The sequence below is a fragment of the Hevea brasiliensis genome, chromosome 6 (assembly GCF_030052815.1).
Source record: "Hevea brasiliensis isolate MT/VB/25A 57/8 chromosome 6, ASM3005281v1, whole genome shotgun sequence".
In the NCBI taxonomy this organism is placed as follows: Eukaryota; Viridiplantae; Streptophyta; class Magnoliopsida; order Malpighiales; family Euphorbiaceae; genus Hevea; species Hevea brasiliensis.
In genome coordinates this window covers 105,143,724-105,160,259 of record NC_079498.1, presented here as the reverse complement: position 1 = coordinate 105,160,259, position 16,536 = coordinate 105,143,724, and the positions used below count along the sequence as shown (strand labels likewise).

The following is a 16,536-nucleotide window of genomic DNA, read 5'->3' as shown; positions in this document are numbered from 1 at the left end:
TAGAGTCTCGAGATAGATTAGGCTGAACTATGTCCACTTGTCCTTCATTCCAGCCATTGCCCACGACCCACCAATTCTCTACCTGCTCTAACCAATAATTAATTAATTATTTGGGACCAACACCTAATTACCATTTGTCTAATTTACCTTCTTTAATTATTCCTAATAATGGAATCTCTATGAGAAGAGTAATAATAATAAAAGGAAAGGCAGAAACTTCTTGCTGGTGGGCAAATCAGTAATAATAAGAGTTCGGAATTGGAGAGGGTCTTTCCTTCTAAAGTGTGGGGCAGAGAAGGTTTTTTCCCGAGAATTTTTTTTTAATTTTAATTTATTATTATATAATATAAATATTTATATTTAAACATATAAAAAATAGGCACGGAGACGGCTCTCGAGTGAACTTTCAATCTTCTTAACTGATGAAGACGGCAAAGTATCAACTAATTGTGGCAGTCCCCGGCAGCAGCCACGTGCTCACGAGTCCTGCTGGTGAAGTCACGTGTTGCTGGATCCTATGGTAAAGAATCGGAATCCGAATAAAATTGGAATAAAGGGCAATTATAATATGATAAAGAATTAATAAAAAGAAAAAATATATTAGAATAAAAGAAATATTTTCCTATTTTTCCAAAAACAGAGAAAGTTGAATTTGGAAATATGTTAGATTGCTTAGTTGGTTAAAATGATGAGGCTAATTAGGAAGTTATGCAACAAAGATGATACCATGGAATTTTCTGGAACAAGGTTGACATCATCAATGATTTGTAGTAGCTTCCCAATCGTATGGCTTCTAATTATAAATTCTCTTCATAATTATTTTATTTTAATTTTTTAATATTTTTAATCAGAGTACTTTTAATTTAATTTTCTTTAATCAAAATTAAATTTTCTCCAAAATTTAATTTTTTAGATAACTCATATCAAAAAACGTACACACATAAAATATAATAAAATTTATTATACATATTTACATTTTTAAGTAATTATTAACTAAAAAATAATTATATACACACTTATATATTATATACACATGCTCTAAAATTTTTTTATATTACTTAAAGTCTATTTAATATCACTTATAAATATAATTGATTGTTATAACTGATTGTTAATGATTAATAATAAATTATTTATATTAAAATATTTTTTATTAATAAATATATAATAACATTATGTTAAAAAAAAAAAAAACAGACAGTTTAAAGTCAAAACACAGAGATTAACCCAGACTGTGGATAACGCGGTTTCACGTTAGAAGTTAAACACGCGACGCGAGGTAAATAAAAACCCTGATAAGCCACGTGTCACAGGCGGAATAGGTCAACAAAAGAGGGAAAAAAAGAAAAAATAAATAAATAAACGAGCCAAAGCATGGTACTGTTCCTTATTGGTGACGTTACCTAAAATATTCCACCGATACAACTCAACAGAACCGATCTTTTATTTTTCATCTTTTCGCTTTTTTAATATATATATATATATATATATATATATATATATATATATATATCTATCTATATAAATAAAATCATCAAAGCACAGCTCCAAAAAGCACCGATACCGATTCGGCTGTCCCCGATTAATATCCGCCAAAAAATCAACTCCTCGCTGTTTCTCTCTCTAGAAACCCTCTCTCTGAACTCACCAACCAATCAGGCCCTTCTTTCTGTCTCTCTCTCTCTCTTAGTTGTGGTTTGACGATTTGATTTTCTTTGCGCGTTTTCTTCCCCTTTTTTTGCTAGGGTTCGCAATTTTTTATTTTGTCGATTTTCTTCGTGCTTAACTTTTTTTTTTTCTTTTCCTTGTCGTAATTTGTTGCAATTTGGAGTTTCGGATTTGGGATTTTTCGTTGGGTTCTAGGTTTTGAAGTTTGATTTCAACTATTCCTTGATCAAATTTTGTCTCTTTGGGGTGATTTAGGGTTTTTTTTTTCTTTCTTTTTTGGTCGCCGAGATGGTGAGTTCGGAGGGATTGAATTCATCACAGCCACCGAAGCAGTACGGCGTAACGAAACCGATATCTATGTTGGGGCCAACGGATGCTGATATGCAAAGAAGCCGCGAATTGGAGAAGGTTTTTACTTTTTTCTTTGTTTCTCTTTCTTTATGTTTTGGGAATTGGCAAGCTTTTGTTTCTGAAATTCTGATTTCTTGTTGCGTGTGCTTGTTATGGAAGTTCTTGAGTGATGATGGCCTTTATGAGAGCAAAGAGGAAGCCGCAAAGAGGGAGGAGGTTCTGGGTCGGATTGGGCAGGTAAATATGGCTGTTTCTTTTTAATTGCATTTTTTTTTTGTTTTCCTGTGCATCGGGTGGTTTTCGACAATATATTCTGACTATTTAAGTTATCCTTTTGGTTTTTGAAATTATCCATTGATTACTGGAGTGTAAATTATGTTAGATGTTGTAGGATGTTCATCTAAGCACTTTGGTTGGCATCGAAGCAAAATTAGTAATGAATCTTAGGTAGCTTTTGGGGGGATTTGAAATGCGCAGAATGTAAATGAGATTGAGAATGTTGAGATTTTTTTTGGATGAATTTCGCAGATAAAATATTGTTAGGATGAATTTGATTCAAGGCTTCAAGCACAACATCTAAGATGTGGTTGAATTCTCCACTTTTGCAAGTATAACCTCTATTTATAAATTTGAACTAAAAGTTCAAATTTGAAATCCATTGTGTTGTGAGGTGTCTAAATTGATTGTCATAACAGATCAACATCTTTGTTATTCAACATCGCAAAAGCCTAGTAGCCTGTAATACTTGAGAAGGACTGTGATCAAGGAGTTCTTACGACAAAGCTTTCAAGGACATTAATAAGTCTCCTTTTTGTATAGTTTACATCTTCACATGTTATGGTTATGACTCAGTGATGTAAAATTGTCAAAACTGTGCAGAATCACGTGTCATGTTTGTTGTAGAAAGGCCCTTTTTTTTACAAATAATCTCCTGAAATGGCCTTTTTTACATGATATTAACTATTGATGCTTGGTAAAGTGTGGAGAAACTATAATTGCCTAACAGTCATAAAATTTCAAATATGCTTTTGTCATTAGCAAAAGATTAGTGGCACAGGATTATTCTGATTCATTTTTCTCTTTTCGACTTTGGAATAAGATGAAATTTAGTCAGTTTGCTATTGATTTGGCATCCTTAACAAATTATGTTTTCCTCTCATTGAAGTGACAGGTTTCAAAATGTTTCTGCTATTTAGTTTTTATTTTTTTTTATAAGTTCGCAATGTACGTTTGCATACCTTGCCAAGTTTTAGTAATTTATTTATTTGTTATGTCAGATTGTAAAAGATTGGGTGAAGCAGCTTACTCGCTTGAGAGGGTACACAGATCAAATGGTGGAGGATGCCAATGCTGTCATTTTCACTTTTGGCTCTTATCGGCTTGGGGTATTATTTGGACTTTTGTTTGCTGTCTAGTAGGACTTCTCTTTTTATGTTGTGGATAGATACTTTCACTGTTTGTCTACATCTTTTCATTGGATTAGGAAATGTTATTGATAATCTTATCCATGCTAATTACTAGTTTTTTGGGCACTTGGCTGGCTGGCAATTTTTTTCCCTTGCAATTTGCTTTTCTGTTGTCAATGAGATCCTGCTTAGAGTTTAAGAGTTGGCAGGTACACGGTCCTGGAGCTGACATTGACACATTATGTGTTGGACCGTCTTATATCAATAGAGAGGTAAATAGCAAGATCTAGCTAAATTTGCTAATTTATTTACACATTTTTGGATAATTTATGTGATTCTTGTACTGCTTTTGTCAGGAAGACTTCTTCTTTGTATTGCACAACATGTTGTCTGAAATGGAAGAAGTTACAGAGCTGCAACCAGTTCCAGATGCTCATGTACCTGTGATGAAATTCAAGTTTGATGGAATATCGATTGATCTTCTTTATGCTAGTATTTCTCTTTTGGTGGTACCGGATGTAAGTCTTGATTTCCTTCTGTGAACGATGAATTCTGAACTTGTGCTATTTTTTTATGGGGATTTTTTCTTTAAGCTTTTTTGATGAATTCATGATCACAAGTTTTTCATGCTCCATTTTTTTTTTTTTAAATATTGAATGTACTACTTGGTTGCACGTTTTGTATATTGTTCTGCTCATTATCTAAAACTAAAAAAATTTTGTTGTTGCCTCCTTATGGCCTGATAATTATTTGCTCAAGAATGATCTTCAGGTTTGTAAACCTATTGGTGAGTGCCCTTGTTAATGCATTTCTTTGAATGCTGTTTTAACTGTTATATGAGTAGTGGTAAATAAATTATTCTTTGTCACTTTTCTTTTGGGTGGTAGTGGACTATTTTCATGAATTTCTTTTTTTTTTTTTTAATTTGGTCTATCAATTAGAAGGATTTCTTCCCCTTTTAATTTACCTGTGGACAGGACTTGGACATCTCGGATGTTTCTGTTCTATATGATGTTGATGAGCCTACTGTTCGAAGTCTCAATGGCTGCAGGGTTGCTGATCAAATTCTTAAGCTTGTTCCCAATGTTGAGGTGAAGTGCTTTGTTGGATAGCTAAGTTGTTTGATTGCTTTACTGGGTTCCTTTGAATACATTCCAAGATGGTGGTGTATGCTTGGTTTTATAAGTCTTTCCTAATTCTAAATTCTTTTTAAACTGTAGCATTTTCGCACAACACTCCGGTGTTTGAAGTTGTGGGCTAAAAGACGTGGTGTTTATTCCAACGTGCGTGATTCCTTCTCTTTTACACTGATGTGTTCTTGGTTTCTCTATTTTGTTTTTCATTTTTCTTCCTTTCCCTTGAATTGTTTGTTTTCTTGATTTGTTATTGGTTTCCTCATGTTTCACCATTTTCAGGTGACTGGGTTTCTCGGTGGTGTGAACTGGGCCATTCTTGTTGCTCGAGTGTGCCAACTTTATCCTAAAGCAATTCCTAGTATGCTTGTTTCTAGATTTTTTAGGGTCTATACACAGTGGCGCTGGCCAAACCCTGTTATGCTGTGCCCAATTGAAGAGGATGAACTTGGATTTTCCGTTTGGGATCCCCGTAAAAATCCTCGTGACCGAACTCATCATATGCCAATAATAACCCCCGCCTATCCATGCATGAATTCGAGCTACAATGTATCAACAAGTACACTACGTGTCATGATGGAGCAGTTCCAGCATGGTAACAAGATCTGCGAGGTAACAACGATGGAGGAGTTGTGTAGTCTGTTATATATATGGTCCGATGCTTATCTGTTGTTTTCTACACTTTATTTCAGGAGATAGAGCTGAATAAATCCCAATGGAGTACTCTGTTTGAGCCACACTTGTTCTTTGAAAGCTACAAAAACTATCTGCAGGTTGACATAGTCGCAGCTGATGTTGATGACTTGCGTTCTTGGAAAGGCTGGGTGGAATCCCGGTTGAGGCAGTTGACTCTTATGGTAATATTTTCCCCATTTATACTTCCTATTATTTAAAGAAGAATGTTCTGAACTTGATATTATATATGATTGTTGATTTATTTTGAAGGGAAATGCCCATTAATATGTTTTTCTATTTCATTCCCATTAATGTTCTAATTACAGATTGAGCGAGACACGTATGGGAAGTTGCAGTGTCATCCATACCCTCATGAGTATGTGGATAACTCCAAACCATGTGCCCATTGTGCTTTTTTTATGGGCTTGCAGAGGAAACAAGGGGAGATAATTCAGGAAGGGCAGCAGTTTGATATCCGAGGGACAGTAGATGAATTTAGGCATTCCATAAACATGTATATGTTTTGGAAACCTGGAATGGAAATTTATGTCTCTCATGTTCGTAGGAAGCAGATCCCTTCTTATGTTTTTCCAGATGGTTATAGACGTCCTCGACATCCTAGGGTCTCGTCACAGCAACCGTCTGATAAACCATCCTATGAAGATGGTGGTGCTTCCCGCGTTGGCTCTGGGGAGAGAGGCCTTAAAAGGAAAAGAGATCCTGATGAAGCGAACGTGAAAAATGATATGCCAGATAAACGGTGTTCTATTAGTCCTCAGAGGCGGGATTCAATTTCTCCTGAAATTATCAGTCACAAGTTTGGTGGTACATCTGCATGCTTGGCATTCTCTGAAGGGAATGAAATGTGTGAAGTTGATAAAAAGATGTTTTGCCCTGATGATGTTGAAGGGGGATGTACATCAAATTCCAGTGTAATCACCTCCCTTTCAAGTGACATTGGTTCATGTGAGGATATTGGAAATGAATCAGTAGCAGGTAGCAGCAAGGGGAACAATGGAAGTGCTGATGGGAGTGTCGAAGGAAGTAATAACGTGGTATCTTCTCAAAGTGATTCTGGTGATGCAGATTCTTTGTGTCATTTGGAAAATGTGTGTCGAGATGGCAGTGGAGTATTTCAAGATGGATTGCGGGAAGAGTTTGAGGTTTTTGATATAAGTTTCATATCTTCTACTTTGCATTACTTTTTTTCTGTTTCTTGTCAACTTTTCTTTTTTTTCCTTTTTGCCTGTTGGGTGGCCAAATGGGCCTGGTTAAGAATTAATTTTCAAAATTTGAAGTGATATGTCGTGTTTTTATTGTAATCAGTAAGTTCTGACTGGTCACCTAATATTTTATTTTATGGTTCCTTGCTTTTTTCTGTGTGAAGCCAAATGCTGCGGTTGTGGATGGAGTTGATGCGGAAGCTGTGCAGAAACCAGTGTTAAGGCATGTGTTTTGTAATTCTAAGTGGGGTTGCTTGTATTCCTTGTACAATGTTTTTCTTTATGCTGCTCTTTTTTTTTTGTTTTTTTGGTTTTTTTTGATAGCAGGTTAAGCTTGACATCAACAGCGTGAGATATCAGAAGTTGGATAAAAACTAAAGTTCTTTCTGTCCATGTTGCCGTCCATTAGACGGAAGGCCAGCAGTTTGGGGTAAGTGTTACATTACTTGCTGGCTTTCTTTTCTTGCGTTTTTTCAGGCATGCTTGTTAGTATAATGCGGAACAGAGATCAAATGGAGGCACAATTGGAAGAGCTCTGCTGTGTGTGGCTTTGTCATGTTCAATGCACAATGTTGCATTTGTGAAGTACATTCTGTTCCCATGCTTGGACACAAAAAAACAAAAACAAAAAAAAAAGAAAAGAAAAAGAAAGGAAAAAAATTCTGTTCCCATGAGCAGCAAGTGTGGCAGGTGCTTCAAAGTATTTAGATTGGATGAGGATAGGGGGATCGGTGTGTAAAATTGGTTTAGTGTTCTTCTAGTTGAGAGGTGTTGATATATATATACATAGCACTGATGTTAACGAGAGGTTATGGCATTTGGTTTAATATGCCTTGTCTTTATGATACCTTTTGCACCTTTGCCTACCGTGTAATATAAGAATTTGTCAAGCCTGCCTCTCTCTCTCTCTCTCTCTCTCTCTCATGCTTGCGTGTGCATACACAAATGCAGATATTTGTGGTTTTTTTGAATTTCATCTGGAAAGTGTGAAAATTTTATATTTTGATTCTGGGTTGGAACTAATTTAGTATACAATATATTGCAATTTGCAACCTCCATGATGAGAAATGTTCATTTAAGCAGGTTAAAATATGAAATAAATATTAATCCTTAAAATTATATTTAAATAAGGTTGGAACAGGAGGAAGGCAAAGTCCCTTTGGATGCTAAGAGGCTCTTCTATTGTAGAAAATAGAGTGGCTTTGCACATGATTCGCCTGCTTTTCCTAACTATGTGCCGTAAATTTGATATGACGTGCTTTTATGTGGTTTGTTCATTTGTCGCACTCAATCTTAGGCTCTGGCGCTCAGGGCAATTCTTGAAGTCTCATCTGATTTCAGTCAACTTGATGTCTTCTATCTGCAGCCCAACTCTCTTATTATCTGTTAGGTGCGCATGGATCATGTATTGTGATCAAGATTAGTCTTGAGCAATCTGTTCTTTGTTAAAGGCTCAATAATTTACCAAATATTCATCTTAAAAAAAAAAATCCATTTTTGAATGTTAAAATAAGAAAAATGTTGGGGAGGAAATTAAGTAAGCTGCACGCTCTGTTTTCTCTTTAACACGGCCAAACAACACATAGGAAGAGGATCAAGGAACCATATTTTTGGATCACACTTCCCAAAGGATGTTGTAAAAACAACTTAAAAACGCTAACCAAGATTCAAACTATTCACTATTTCACTTCCACCAAATCTTTGCATAACTCTTTTTCATAATAACAAACTCTCCTTTCTGTCTCACGCTATCAAAATCTCCATATACAAATCTAATTATAACAAACAACCTTCTTTCTTCAAAGATCTCTGGGTGTGGGGTTCTGGGTTTCATTTCAATTTTTTTTTTTCCACAATGGAGAAGAAGGTGGTCTTGGCTGTGGTGTGTGCCGCCGCTGTGGCTGGGACTGTTACGGCAGCGATCGGCGTCAATCGAAAAATGGGGAAGGATGGTAGATGGGCCAGAGCAATTGAAATAGTCAAAGAGATGGAGGAGAAATGTGCCACCCCTATTGGAAAGCTGAAGCAGGTTGCTGATGCCATGGTTGTGGAGATGCATGCTGGTCTTGCCTCTGAAGGTGGAAGCAAGCTTAAGATGCTCATCAGCTATGTCGATAATTTGCCTACCGGGTATTCTAGTTCCTTCTTGTACATACGCATAGTATGCAATTATTTATGTTTATATGTATATGTTTGTGCTAATATTGTGTTCTTGAGATCACTTAATTTTCTATATTTATGCGTTTGTCCTATGGCTGAGATTGAGATTTTTTTTTTCCCATTATGTTCATTTTATTTATTTATTTTTATTTTTGATCCATGTTTACTCGAATTGCTATTGGAACTCATATGAAAAGAAGCTATTTAACGAGATACTAGCATAGGAGGTCCAATTTGACCTGAATCTTGAATATGTGTTTAATTACACTCGAGTACTTGTAATATAGATACAAGTACACTTCAATTGACTGAAATATGCGGCTGCATGTTACGTCAACGTATTCGGATGGACTTATATATGGCTCACATAAATGTTACTAAATCATTGCTTTTGTGCGTATATTTTGTCCTTTTTAGTAAGGTGCATAATGTTTCTTTTTTTGATCAAATCATGCTGTTTCATTTTCTTTTCTTATGGATCCCTACTAAGACTATTTTTTTATACAACTTGGAATGATTTTTAAATACTTTGATGTCCAAAAGAGTATCCTATATGACAGTTGCTTTGGCCAATATAATATACACCTATATGATGATTTGGACAAGCATAAGTATGAATGAAGTTTTATTCTTTCTGACATTGTTTAAGTAGTCAAATTATATTATTCGAGTCTATCCCTTTTTGTTTTTATTAGTGCAGTGATGAGAATGGATTGTTTTATGCATTGGATCTTGGGGGAACAAACTTCCGTGTATTGCGGATGCAACTTGGGCAGGAGGATGGTCGTATTGTTAATCAAGAATTTGCAGAGGTGCCTATTCCTCCTAATTTGATGACTGGGACTTCTGATGTAAGTTTTCACTCTCCAAATGATTTCTATTACCATCTGAAGCTGGTTTTATGGATAAGGTTTCTCAACTCTCAAATACAATTGTAATTTCAGGCACTGTTCGACTATATTGCAGCAGAACTTGCAAAATTTGTATCTCAAGAAGGTGAAGAGTTTCAACTTCCTCCTGGTAAAAAGAGGGAATTGGGTTTCACATTCTCATTCCCTGTTACGCAAACATCCATTGCTTCTGGGACTCTTGTTAGGTGGACAAAAGGCTTCTCAATAGATGATGCAGTTAGTCTGAATTTCTTGAGCTCTGTTCTATATTTTTCCCATATCAAATGTCTTCTTGGTTCTGTATGAAGTGAATATCATTGTTTTGATAAATTGGATACCATTTTATGGTGACTCTTAGAATCTAAACATACACTTGTTTCTAGGCTATTTATGGAACTAATAATGTGAGTGAAGACATGACTCATCTTGATTTCTGGAAACTAGGTCGGCCAAGATGTCGTAGCGGAATTAACCAAAGCTATGGAAAGGCAGGGTGTTCATATGCACGTGTCAGCTCTGGTAACTGAAAGTTCTGGATTTCTTATGGAAACTAACTTCATGTCAGTGCACGAAAAAAAAAAAAAAAAAAAAAAAGAAATCTTACTCTTGTCCTGCTATTGGATATTTGTGCTTAATATGTCAGTTCTTCAGAATCTTGTTATTATCATTGCCATAAATTTGTCTTCCAATTTAGATTTAAAGAATGTTGGTGTTACCAGGTCAATGATACAGTTGGAACCCTAGCTGGAGGCAAATACTTCCACAAGGATGTTATTGCTGCCGTGATTTTAGGTACTGGGACAAATGCTGCTTATGTGGAACGTGCACATGCAATACCAAAATGGCATGGTGCCCTACCTGAATCTGGCGAGATGGTAAGCAAGTTTTAGCATTTATTTTCCTGTTTAATTCTGTTACTAAATTTTTGAAGCCACTGGCAATGTTGGAATGTAGGTTATCAATATGGAGTGGGGTAACTTTAGGTCGTCACATCTTCCACTAACTGAGTATGACCTTGAGTTGGATGTTGAAAGTTTAAATCCTGGTGAACAGGTAACTTACGATATATTTTTTTTCCCACTAAGCTTTGCTTCTCTAATTATCATCACTTTGTGTTGTTAATTTTTTAAATGATTTTCACAGATCTTTGAGAAGATAATTTCTGGCATGTACTTGGGAGAAATTGTACGCAGAGTTCTACTAAAGATGGCTGAAGAAGCTGCTTTTTTCAGTGAAACTGTTCCTGCAAAACTTAAAGTTCCTTTTATATTGAGGTAACTTCAATGGACTATTTTGGGATTCGAAAATATGTAGACAAAGGCAATGATATTGAATTTTCATGCTGAATAAAATAAAAGGTTAGCAGCCATATATCTAATGTTTGAATGGACTAGTCTACTCATGCATGTTAAGAAATTTTATTTCCAAGATGTGAACTATCCTTGGAATATCTAAAGTTTAAAAGGACTAGTCTACTGATCTCTGAGAACATCGGAAGTTTAGAAGTGGACTTTCTGTTTCTATTGTTGATTTTTGGAGCCATTGTCTAATATTGGAGTTGGTTGGTTACTGAATCCTGCATATGATTATGTCAATTTGAGTTTATTGCATCTTTTCAAATAAATTTATTTAGTGTTTTATGTTTGTTGTTGGACTAATCATGCATATGCAAACTACATTGCATTGGAAAAGATTTACTTGTCTTTGCACACACATGATTTATATTCTCCAACTCCAAACTAATGAAACATTTTTTTTACTACTGATATTAAGTAATTTGAAAGGATGGAGAAATTTTGTTATAAATAATATGCCTCTCAGCATCTAAGAATTGAGAGACCATGGGGTTCTTTTTGTATTGCTAATAGTAAAAGAGCCTCTTACCTGGAGAGTGATTGCTAATACTTACAAGCAACTTGTTGCTTGTAGTGAGGCTACGTTTATTTTTTCTTTTGAGTGCCTAGGAGGATACTATTTTTGCAAGTCTTATCCATTCTCTTTAACTGGCCTTTCTTTTATTCCCCACCCCAACCCCCTCCCTTCGCTTTTTGAATGTGCTTACAATTTTGATTCTTGAAAGTTTTCACTGGTTATATTTTTTTATATATTTTTTTTCTTGTGTATCTCCTGCTTTATATGGGATCCATTTCTTTCATTATCTACCAAAAGTTGATATAAATATTTACTGAAATGCGAGGATACTAAGGAAATCACAGAGATATAGATGTGTTTACAATTTTTTTTTTCAGTACAGTATCTGTGGCTTATCTAGACTTTGACAAATGACAAGTTACTGCTGGTTATTTTGCCATGCTACTTTGTATCTGTCTGATGCTAGTTAATTTGTACTCAGTTGTCAAATAGAGAATCAAAATCTTCATTTTATGAATCAAGAATCAAATCAAATCGTAAGATTCAATAAAAATTCTCAAAATTAATTAAAAATGACATATGTTCTAAAAAATTAGTAAAAAAAAAAGTATATCACAATGATATATTTTGATAAATATAGAATTGTCATTTTACTAATGAGAATGATGCTTTATAATAGAACAATATGTTCTTATTATGTTATGTAGTTTTAAGTTATAAATTATGAATTCTTGAATTGTAGACAATAACTATCGTTGTGCATGCGTTGATACTTTCATTTACATTTGAACAAATAATTCACCCGATTCATTATCCAATTGTAAGATTCAGGTACATTTGAGATTCACTCTATAGATTTGAATCACTAGAATGGAAAATTGAATCGTAAGATTCTAACAAGAGTGATGTACTAATTTGAATGGAAAACATTATAAATTTAGCTGAGGAAACCTTGTTGTTGGAAGTCTTTCCTTTAGTTATAAATTTACTGTACATCATTTGTTAACTGTTTATAAGTTATAATTATTTTTATATATATGAATTTTATTGTGGTTGTCAAAATGCTGAGCATTACATGTGTATTTGTCATAGTCTTAAATGCATTACTGTAATGAAAAGGGTTTTGTTTAGAATTTAGTTATGTTGTGACTTTTGGATGGCAGAACACCGGATATGTCAGCAATGCATCATGATACATCCTCTGATCTTAAAGTGGTGGGAAATAAATTGAAGGATATTTTAGAGGTACTTATTTCATCCTGCAACCTAGTCTGGATGTTTCAATAAATTTCAAATATGCATTGCTTTTTCTTTTTCTAATCTAACTTCCTATGTGTTTTGCATTGGCTATTTCATGGTCCCATGGACCTTCTTGGCCTGACCTGCAAAGATGTTGGGCTTGGGATCTGATTTGGCCTGGTTGAGTTGAGGCCTACCTCTGGGATTGGCATTTATGTTCATAGAAGGACTGGTCTGCCCAATAATAACATATTAATAGTTTTTAATTTGTTTTTTTTTTTTTTTGGGTTATATGAACTGGGATTGGGCAAATGTATGGGCTTGAATAATCAGGCTAAGGTCCTAGCCGACTCATCTTTTAAACAGGCCTAGTTTTGCATTATCTTTTATTAAAGCTCATACCATTGTATAGCTTCGTATTGAATCTAGTTAAAATTCTGTTATGGGATCTCCATATTGTACACAACAAATCTTACTTATAGTCCCTTGTGGTCATGTGCAAGGAAGATTTAATTTCTTACTCCAATGGCTACCTCACATGTGAGGAGATTCTCAACAAATAAACCTTCACATTAAAAAAAAATAGTGTTGTACATTTACACACACAATCAAATGGCATAATCAAATTTTCCCCCATGATAAATCACTCTGGGATGTTAAAATTTGTATCATCTTCCAAACTGACGTAGATTCTCTATGTGTAACCTTTTTTTTTTTTTTCTTGTCTACTCAATTTCAGATATCCAACTCGTCACTGAAAACAAGAAAAGTTGTTGTTGAGCTCTGCAACATTGTTGCCACCCGTGGAGCACGACTGGCAGCAGCAGGAATTTTGGGGATCCTAAAGAAAATGGGGAAGGATAAAGTCAAAGTGGGGGATAAACAGAGGACAATGATAGCCTTGGATGGTGGATTGTATGAGCACTATAGTGAATATAGCAAGTGCATGGAGAATACTCTTAATGAATTGCTTGGAGAAGAAGTGTCAAAAAGCATTGAGATTGTGCACTCTAATGATGGATCTGGAATTGGAGCTGCTCTACTTGCTGCCTCGCATTCACAGTATCGTTGAGACATAAGACATCCTGATAACCATGGGAAAGATTTCTGCTTTTGTTTTTTGTGGGGCTTCATTGCAACCTCTTGCTCATGTTTTTTATTGATCTTCTTCTTCAACATTGATTTAGAAGAATGGTACCCTGAATATTTAAGTCACACCTTCAAGAGGTGGATTCAATATATATTGAAGCAGGACCCGGAAGTGGCCAATACTTTTCTGCTTCAGCCTGCAATTCCAACAGATTTGTTTCTGCTGGTGGTAATAATAAATTTAATTCTTTAAATGCTGTTTTTGGATGATATTTATGATTCTGGGTTGCTTTGAACTCGTAATCATAATTTGCCTAGTGGGTTTAAAAATCAAAGTTACATGAACAGAATCACACTATTAAGATGAGGAGATAACGTGTATAGCATTTTCTTGAAGTGAGAGATGTATCATTACAAGTCCCAAAATTTCATACATTGATAGGAGACTTGGTCATTGACAGTGACACCAGTTTGCCACACAAATATGCATTAGGCAACCTTGAAATTATGCCCATTAAACCGTATAAGATATGTAATTGGATGTTGTTATTTGTAGAACTAAAAAAGATGTTGAGATGTAAATACAATTCAGTAGTCATTTGAAAAGAAATCATTTGTAGTATTTTAAGAAATTTACCTTAATTTATGAAGTTATATCATAATTTTTTTTAATATTAATTATAAATATTGTATGACTATTTTATTCATTAAATTACTCTTTTTTATTAAAAAAATAAAGTAGGGGTCAGAAAACATAGTTTCTTCATGCATATAATGCAATGTTAATACAAAGAAATTAGAGAATTGACATATTGATTGTGTTTTGACCAAAACCCCCACTCTCCAATAGAATATATATATATATATATAATTGGTGAGTGGAGTGGAGGGTGCCCAAATGTTGTCTTCTGCCTTCATTTTCTTTTATATTTTGCTTAGTCCAAAATGAAATCAATTGCATATTGAATTTTGTCTGAAGGACGTCCCTGCCACCCCCACTTGCCCTATTCGGACATCTCTGTTTAAAGGGGTCTTCTACTAGCTTCAAATTGTATATCATCTTTATCCCCATTTTATCTCTTAACTTTTTGGATTAGAAGGTGATTAAAGAGTATTTTCCAAATTTGATAACTAAATTAATCTTCACTCTAAAATAAATATATTGACACAATATTTTCAATACTTAATTCATTTTAAGTCTTAAATGCTTAAATAGTAGTTGATATGTTTATTAACAAAATAACTTATAAGTACATTTATTATTAAAATAATTAAAAAATATATTAAATGAGATTTTTAATAAAATTTTAAAAATTAAATAAGAATAATATAATAAAATATATTGTTAAATTAACTTATAATCATTAAAATAAAAATTATAGTATCTTTTAATTTTTTTTAAATAGATAAAATCAAGAACTTTTATAGATAAATTTATTTTTAAAGTTTATAAAGCAATACTAAGACAAACAGCCTCTAAGAAAACTTAATCTTTATAGTAGAAGTTAAAAAAATGGAGCCCTCATGGCATGAATTACGTTAAAAAGTTAGAAAGTCCTTAATAGATATGTGGGTTGGATCGGCTTCTATGTTTTGAAAACATAGAGAAGTGTACTTCAAAATTAATACTCCTATAATTCAATTTGATAAATTCCTACTTTGTCACAATTGGTGGTCAAGCTTTTCTGTTGCACAGTTTCAAAGAAAGATTGCAACCATCATTTGTACTTTTGATAGACACACAGGATCCATGGTTGTGGATAAGTGTGAGGGACCATTCTCCCTTCGTTGCCTTGTGGGTTTCATTGACTTTATGCCAAATTTTAATACTTTAATTTTCTTCACAAATTTCCAATATAAAATTAACTTAATAATAATCAATTTTTTAATGAGTGTAAATGTGTAGCTATTAAGTTTCATTTAATGCACTTAATATCAAAAACTATAATTACAATGATAAATTGTATAAAAAATTATATTAAATGGGTGTAAATTATATTAGTAGATTATAAATTATAATTTTTTATATTAATAGGACGGATCAAATAAATTTTAATATATACATATTTATTAAAAAAATAAAATAATAATAAATTGTCATTCTTCTCTGAATGTTTGTCCATTAATTTTAGAATCCTTTAATCTAAGATTGATGTGTAATATTGTTAATCATTAGACCAATTAATAACTTAAGAGTGGAGCATATCCATATAAGCATATATAAGAAATCGCTTTGAAATTTAAATTCCAATATTAAGTTTTGATTGGATGATTACTTAAATTTAATATTTTCTCCGTCTCATAAAAATAAATTTATTTTTTTAAGTCTTTTTTTTTAATATACCATTTATTCATATTACTCAATTAAAAATTAAATTATTCATCATGTTAAATTATTATTGAAACTAATTTACTTTTACAATATATATTAAATAGGGATATATTAATAAATTAATAAATTAATTATTATTTAAAAAAAAGTGACCTCTAATTGAAGAAAAATAAAAACAAAGTAAACCTATATTTATGGGATGGATCGAAAATATTTTTTCTTCTTATGTCAATGGTAGTGAGATTTCCCATAAAATATTTATTATAATAGAAAATAATAATAAAGAATTAAAGTTGGAATAAAGATTCTTATTTATATTCGGTCTGTTATAGATTAAACACATAAATATTACGATGAATTCATATAATAAGTGAATTTTATTATATATCTTGTATTTTAAATTTATGATTAATTAAGCAAAAAGATTCGATTTCTAATAATCCATCATATGGCACATACCCTTAACGCTCCTCTCTCCACGTCCTTAAAACAAAGAGC

The 16,536-nt window shown here is 33.3% G+C and overlaps 2 protein-coding genes across 4 annotated transcripts; both read left to right on the top strand.

Moving 5' to 3' along the window:
- The first annotated feature begins 1,534 nt into the window (after positions 1-1,534).
- On the top strand, positions 1,535-7,346 carry LOC110645726 (nuclear poly(A) polymerase 4). 3 transcript variants are annotated; one of them, XM_021798969.2, is made up of 12 exons: positions 1,535-2,076; positions 2,179-2,256; positions 3,297-3,404; positions 3,635-3,697; positions 3,782-3,943; positions 4,403-4,516; positions 4,646-4,708; positions 4,841-5,170; positions 5,251-5,415; positions 5,560-6,396; positions 6,621-6,679; positions 6,781-7,346. In XM_021798969.2, the coding sequence occupies exons 1-12, from the start codon at positions 1,957-1,959 to the stop codon at positions 6,806-6,808; spliced, it is 2,127 nt and encodes a 708-aa protein (XP_021654661.1). In that variant the 5' UTR covers positions 1,535-1,956; the 3' UTR covers positions 6,809-7,346. The 3 variants fall into 3 exon arrangements, with proteins under 3 accessions (XP_021654661.1, XP_058005010.1, XP_058005011.1); XM_058149028.1 differs by having other exon boundaries at positions 1,536-2,076; positions 6,784-7,346; XM_058149027.1 differs by lacking the exon at positions 6,781-7,346 and having other exon boundaries at positions 5,560-6,679.
- A 339-nt stretch (positions 7,347-7,685) lies between these two features.
- Positions 7,686-13,960, top strand: LOC110645727 (hexokinase-2). Its single transcript, XM_021798970.2, has 9 exons — positions 7,686-8,586; positions 9,317-9,467; positions 9,561-9,743; positions 9,951-10,025; positions 10,226-10,381; positions 10,461-10,559; positions 10,650-10,780; positions 12,542-12,623; positions 13,357-13,960. The coding sequence occupies exons 1-9, from the start codon at positions 8,312-8,314 to the stop codon at positions 13,687-13,689; spliced, it is 1,485 nt and encodes a 494-aa protein (XP_021654662.2). The 5' UTR covers positions 7,686-8,311; the 3' UTR covers positions 13,690-13,960.
- Positions 13,961-16,536: the final 2,576 nt, after the last annotated feature.

Bases quoted from the DNA above. Each gene is read 5' to 3' on its own strand.
- LOC110645726 (XM_058149027.1), top strand. From the start codon at position 1,957: ATGGTGAGTTCGGAGGGATTGAATTCATCACAGCCACCGAAGCAGTAC. The intron at 2,257-3,296 runs GTAAATATGGCT...TTGTTATGTCAG, and splicing joins TTCTGGGTCGGATTGGGCAG to ATTGTAAAAGATTGGGTGAA. The intron at 4,517-4,645 runs GTGAAGTGCTTT...TTTAAACTGTAG, and splicing joins AGCTTGTTCCCAATGTTGAG to CATTTTCGCACAACACTCCG.
- LOC110645727 (XM_021798970.2), top strand. From the start codon at position 8,312: ATGGAGAAGAAGGTGGTCTTGGCTGTGGTGTGTGCCGCCGCTGTGGCT. The intron at 8,587-9,316 runs GTATTCTAGTTC...TTATTAGTGCAG, and splicing joins GTCGATAATTTGCCTACCGG to TGATGAGAATGGATTGTTTT. The intron at 10,382-10,460 runs GTAAGCAAGTTT...GTTGGAATGTAG, and splicing joins TACCTGAATCTGGCGAGATG to GTTATCAATATGGAGTGGGG.